We start from the raw sequence: 6,379 nt of genomic DNA, 5'->3' as shown, positions 1-6,379 counted from the left end.
CCGTGTTTGTGTATTTATTAGTTGATGTCTGACTCCCTCAGTAAATGCCTGACACATACAAGGTGCATGATAACTAAACGAAGGAACGCTTGTTTTTATTCCACAGACTTGGCTCTACCATTTACCGGCAGTATGAAAGAGGAGGAGTCATGTAATCCCTTTGAGCTTTTTCTTAGTTCATAAAACGGTTCTCCGCAAGGCAACAGCACCCAGAGACATGAGGCCCGCAAGAGAAAGTCCTCCTATAGAGGCGAGCTCAGGGCTCCGGTGAGTGCTCCCCAAAACCCCGACCCAATGAAAATGTTTACCATTTTTAGAACATATAAATGAAAACTCATGGGTGGAGGAGATAGACCGGTTTATTTTTTAAAAAGTTACAGTTTGTAAGCATATAGGAAAGCAGAGCAGAAGTGGGGGAGGGGAGTGTCCCGAGGGTTAAACTTTGAAGATTGAAGAGCGAAGTATCCTCAAAGTGTCTACCGGTCTCTTGCTGATCTCCTTAAATGCGGGACTGTCTGCGAAGACAGAAAGGAAAACAGGGTTTAGAAACAAGAAGTAAAAAATGAGCAGCTCATCCCACCCTCCCTTCTTGCAGCCCCCCCCCCCCCCAGTAGGTATTCAGGCACTTTAGGACCAAATTCTAGGGCTGGCGTGGCCTACATGACCACCTCTGTATCCACCAACCCTCTGCACAGGTTCTGTCCAAGTCTAGACCCTGCCACGTACACCGCACTCCCGAGCTTCCTTGATACCGCAGCGCAGCCACTGACAGGCGCGCGCGGCTTGGGAGGACCGTCCTGGGTTTGGGGAGCGTCACGTCGCGGACCGCGACAGTGCAGCCGTGTGGGCCTCCAAGTTGAGAAAGAAAAACTTTCCAGTATGTAAGGAACGCCCGGTGCCTGCCGGACACCACGCAACGAGTCGCGGCGTCACGCCGCTTCGCCCTTCGCGGGCCCCCAGCTCGCTCGCCAGCTCGCGTAACCAAAGAGCATCTCCGGCTCTTGGCGTGGTTTGGTAGTATGGAAACCCTCGGTCTGTCTTTCCCCCAAACTCGCCAATTGTCTGGAGAACAAAATCCGTGCTCCTTTCTTTGAACTACCAGGCCCATGCAGAATCTGCTCTTCTCCCTGATCTCATCGCGTTCTTGCTCCAGCCCGGCTTTCCGTCCTCCTAACCCGCCGCGTTCATCCAGGCAGCAGTGTGCGTTGGCAGGTCTCTCTGCCTCCCGTGGCTCTTTCTCTTTTCATCATTCAGATTGTGACCGCTCTTCTAAATTACCGCCCTCATCCCTCCAGTTCACTACTTCACTCTCTGTCCATCACATGGGTTTTTAAAACTCATTCTCTCAAAATACATTGTTATATTGCCTAAAACCTTTCCTAGAATGGAAGTTCTTGAGGGCAGACACTGTTTTGTCTAGGTCAACTTCAAGGGCCCCTAGGCCTACAACGTGTCCTGTACACAAATTGCAATTGGAAGAGGAGGGAGCGTGGGAGGGTTAAGGATCTTGCACACTATCCGTTCGAAGGCGCGATGGGATTTGCCTTCTCCCGTCACAGAACCTGCAGGCTCCTCAGTAGAGAGCCTAAAACCAGCGTCTCTACCCAGTCCTCCATCACGCCCTGGAGGCCCAGGAAGCCCTTTGACCAAATTCTGGGCCCAGAGATAGATTTCAGTGCCTTCAAAGTCTCGTTTCACTTTAAATATTAATGTAATTTCGGGTGTCGTCCCATATATATATTAATATTAATAATAAATTCCCTTTCCAAAAACCTAAAGTTGGCACTTCAAGCAGACGGGTGGGGATGGAGTGGGTTGAAGCCAAAGGAAAAGGAAAGTCTTGTGGGCGCAGAATGGAAAGGCAAGGACGATCACGTATTCATCTCCCTCACTCAGCGACCTGTCGCAGAAGCAGAAGAAAGTTTAAGAAAGCAAGAGGGAAAAAAGGTTTCTGCTTGCCGCGAGCGCAGCAAATCCCGGTGTTGAGGCCGCGAAGGCTAACGCGCTCTCCATCTCAGATGTCCTACGCAGCTCTCTGGGGTGGGGGTGGGGAGGTGGGGAGCGGAGGGTAGCGCAAAGTAGAATTGTGCGTAGGGCAGGGAGGGCTATTCGTGACAAAGAGCTCGCAGACGATGCCACGCGCAACTGGATTTGTTCCGCGGAGCTGTTCCAGCGACCTAGGTATGCGAATGAAGAAACCGAGACCGGGTGAGCTGAGACAGCTGGTCAGCTAGTTTAGAGAAAGAGGGGCCGCTAGACCTCTTAGCCTCCGGAATCTTCAAAGCTCCACCGTCCAGGTCGTGAGCTGTAGTAAGAGTATGTGTTTATGTGGGGTAATAGGGTGGTCTCGCACGCGCAGAAGTTTATCTCGATCTGTCTTCCGTCCGCAACCCTTCTGAGGCAGCGCGATCAGGAGATCGCTATTGTCCCCGGGGTGGCAGTGTGTGAGCTGAGGCCCTGGCTACGAGCTCCAGCTTTCTCTTCTGGAAAACGAATGCGCTGAGCTCTGGAAAACTCGCTAGGTAAAATTCTTAGATCCCGGGAATCCGTCCTCACCTGTTAGGTGGCCTTTGGTGTTCCCATGGCCACGCGTCGTAGGTATCCTACGACGTGGCCGTGGCCCCGCTCCTCAGCCAGGTCCACGGGCAGGCGACCCATCGCGTCGCTCACATTCAGCCTCGCCCCCGCCCTGTGCAGAGCCACCAGAGTCTCCAGGAAGCCTTCCCTGGCGGCGTCGTGCACCGGTCGGCTGAGGGTGACGGGGTCGGCGCAGTTGGGCTCGGCGCCGTGCAGCAGCAGCAGCTCGGCCACGCGGACGCTGCCCATCATCATGACCTGCGCGGGAGAGAAGAGCCGTCAGGGCGAAGGCGGGGGAGGGAGTAATTTAAAGAAACCTCCATTTATGAAGTCCCCATCCCAGGTACGCGCGCGCTTACAGGCGTCTGGTTACCTTGCATTTGCTCCCACGGTTACCACCCCTCTGCCCCAGTTCTTTTATCCACCCAGATTCTTAGTATACAATCAATTCCATTATAGTCTCCAAATTCTTGCGGAGCTCCAGTCACGGCTAGGACACTGAGAGAGGTACAGGAACTAGAGAAAGGGTGAGAAGCAAAACGGCTCTTTACACAGCCTAATCAGACCGTTTACTTCCCCACCCCCTCATTTTGAGGCGGAATTATGTAAGACCCAGTGACTGTATAAAGAGGAATCACTTATTTCTTTTGTTACATTCTGTATCAAACACAATTTACTTAGTTTATCCAAATCAAGACGCCCCCTGCCCCCGCAATTATACTATGCTTGCTGAATCACGTCCTGAAGGAAGTGAAACTGATTCAGTTAGTTTTCAGAGACAAGAAAAAAAATAGGATAACCAAATTATGGCTTCAAAAAGAAAAAAAAATGCAGCTCACCTTCTGTCATTGTTTAATGAAGTAATTCACCTTGGGGTAAATTACTGGTCTTAAATGTTCTGCTTTTTGTTTTTGCATGGGCTGGCGCTGGGAATCGAACCAGGTCTCCGGCATAGCAGGCCAGAATTCTGCCCCTGAGCCACCGTCGCACCGCCCTCTTAAATGTTTTTCATACATTTTACCATATAAAAAAGGCAGAAAAGTAATCCAACATGTAAACAATTAAAACAAAATAATAATCCCATATAAAAGAAGATGAGGGCGGGCAACGGTGGCTCATTGGCAGAGTTCTTGCCTGTCATGCCCGAGACCCGAGTTGGCTGCCCGTGTAAAAAAAAAAAAAGAGTCAACTAATATTTGTATCCATTTGATATAAAATTAATTTGGACTTAGTCATTAAATATGTATATATATTTAACCTAAGTTTCTCTATAGTAAACAAATTTGGTTGAGGTTCTAAAATCAAAATAATTTCCCCCTTTTCTGTATTTTCTCACCCACCGATTAAAAATTCTCAAAACTAATTATTCAACTTTCTTTTTCCTTTTTGTATTTAAATAAAACAGTTCTTGTCTAACATATTCCAGCATTCCAAGACAACTCTGAGGCTCCAGGCTGTTGGTAAATTTTAAAGATGCCAAATTATGAATCATTCAGTAATTTTAAGGGCTCACACTATCTTCTACACTTCAGATCCCAAATAACCTCGAGTTTTAAGACATGTTATTTTTATATATGTATTTTGAAGTGTATAAAATGTATTCTATGTAGGGTAGGCTCAGGAAAGGAAGATTCATTTGTGAAGTTTTTGAAGTTAGATGTAGTTACTTTCCTTGGTTTTGTTTGGCTGGAGTTTTAGCAATGTGTATTTGTTTCATATAAATTTTATTTTTCAGAATCAGAAACCACTGTAGCCATAGGGAATAAAACTAGGGTGGTGATTGCCAGGAAGAACTCGTTTTTTAGCTTCAGATTTAGGAAGTAGTGAAGGCAAACATACACATATTTTTAAAAAGGGGGGGGTGGAGGGTGACATGACACTTCTCAACACCGAAGAATTGAAACCTACCCCAAGTAAACAAAAAATAGCAAAAATAATAAGAGATACCTCCAAAATAAAAACTAAATTGACAACATTGTCTCAGGAGTGATCATGCTAATGTTTCTCTTCATTTATGTCAGTATTGCCTAAGTTCCCTACAATAAGCATATTTTCCCTACTCAGTTAAAATAAAAGTAACACAGATGTAGTTGCTTCTGTAAAATTGTATTGATATTTATTCCAATACTCACGACAGTAGATGTCCACCAATTTCCCTGTATCAAGGAAGATAATCAGCTCCATTCAGGGGTCTATGAGTTTGGGGCTAAGCAATGTCAGCAAACCTTACATTTCTTTAAAATCTCGCATTTTAACTCAAACATTGGTGGATTTTGCATAAGTTTAGAATATATTTCAGTCTATATTAATACCAGATCATCACAACATTTCAGAGATCTGCATCCTTATATGGCTCCTCATTTCTTCCGTGGCTTCCCAAGACACCAGGGCGTCTCCGGGGGGAGGTCTTCCATTCCACCCCCCCATCCGAAAACTCCCCCAGGAAGTCTCCTCTTTTCCGAGAGTCGAGATTCTAGCAGGTCCCGATTCCCTGGCAAACCTGGTCTTCCAAAGTTTCCCTCCATCCCCTCCTCGCCCTCCAAACCTCCTACCTACTTGAATCGGACAGCGACCATAACGGTTCGGTGCATTGGGCTGCGCCCCCGCCTCGAGCAGCGCCTGCACCTCCTTGACTCGGCCCAGCGCTGCTGCAGTGGCCAGCCGATCTGCTAAGGGCTCCATGCTGCTCCCGCTGCTCCCTGCTCACCTCGCGCCGCCGCCGCGCGTACTGCACAGTGGCCCGCCCCGCCCTCTCGGGACTAGCGCCCCTCCTCTCTCGTCCTCCCGCCCTAGCGCTGGCCGCGTCCCTGAAGCTCAGTGCTCTGACTCCCGCCTGACCGCTGCGACTCTCCATTGCAAAAGGGCGCCTTGCACATGGTGGTTTACGAGGAGCCGCCATTCGCTTCAACACGCTGCGAAATGTAGCCCCTAAAGTCACCCCAGGAGGCGGCTCCGCTGCGTGGGACTCCGGCTCACCCCGGAGCCGGGATACTGGCAGGAGGAAGCGGTAGGGGAAAGGGAGGGAAGAGCCCTGGGCGTCTCCTCACCTCCCAGCGTCCGCAGCCACTTCTCCCTCCCGCCGGTGCACCCTCCCCCCACCCCCAGGCAGTAACCCTGCGTTCCCTTCCCCCAACGAGGGCGCTGGCGGATCTCGTCAGCGAGTTCGCTCCAAATGAAGAATGTCTCTCTGGTTTCCTAACTCCCATCTATACCCCTCTGGCAGTAGAAAGCTGCGCAAGGATTCCTAACGGCCAAGTTTGAATGCGGGTGTTTTTGCGTCATAAGCAATTTATCGCTTCCTCCTTTGTCAGATGAATTGGCCAAAGCCGTCCCTCTCCTCGAAGTAAGAACCCCACCGAAGATCGGGATTCCGGGTACCGTAGGCGCCCCTTTTTAGATGCCTAGAGCACGCACTCTTCCCTCCACATACACTAGTTCAAACGTTCCTTTCCATGAGTCTAACAGCTGCCTGCCTTCTCTCCCCCCTCCTCCCACGTATAAAATGGATGTCTAGGGCGAGGGTTTCAACTCCGGTTAAAAGTTATGTTTCAATCCCTGGCTGACTTCTCTCAAAGTCCCAGAATACCTTAAGCTCTCAGTAACCTTAGGTTGCTGTTAAGTCAGGCAAAAAGTGCAGCTTTTAAATAATGCCAATTAAAACATTAAGGGACGTCAAATTGGTTATAAAAATCCTGTGTATTACTGTGCCATCTATAGCTTCCTCCAGACACCTTTCAATCATCTGGGCAGCAATGATGTAGAAAATTCAAACTGTGAATAAAGAACTAAAATTCTTTTAATT

General features: G+C 48.8%; 1 protein-coding gene across 1 annotated transcript; it reads right to left on the bottom strand.

The window, feature by feature from the left end:
• Nucleotides 1–348: 348 nt before the first annotated feature.
• Nucleotides 349–5,285, bottom strand: LOC143660771 (cyclin-dependent kinase inhibitor 2A-like). The gene is made up of 3 exons (XM_077134137.1): nt 5,134–5,285; nt 2,557–2,835; nt 349–515 (listed from the first exon to the last, which is right to left on the bottom strand). The coding sequence occupies exons 1-2, from the start codon at nt 5,257–5,259 to the stop codon at nt 2,560–2,562; spliced, it is 402 nt and encodes a 133-aa protein (XP_076990252.1). The 5' UTR covers nt 5,260–5,285; the 3' UTR covers nt 349–515; nt 2,557–2,559.
• Nucleotides 5,286–6,379: the final 1,094 nt, after the last annotated feature.

The sequence above is a fragment of the Tamandua tetradactyla genome, chromosome 2 (genome assembly GCF_023851605.1).
Source record: "Tamandua tetradactyla isolate mTamTet1 chromosome 2, mTamTet1.pri, whole genome shotgun sequence".
Classification (NCBI taxonomy): domain Eukaryota; kingdom Metazoa; phylum Chordata; class Mammalia; order Pilosa; family Myrmecophagidae; genus Tamandua; species Tamandua tetradactyla.
Note: the sequence above shows the minus strand (reverse complement) of the source record. Positions and strands in the feature narration are given on the sequence as shown.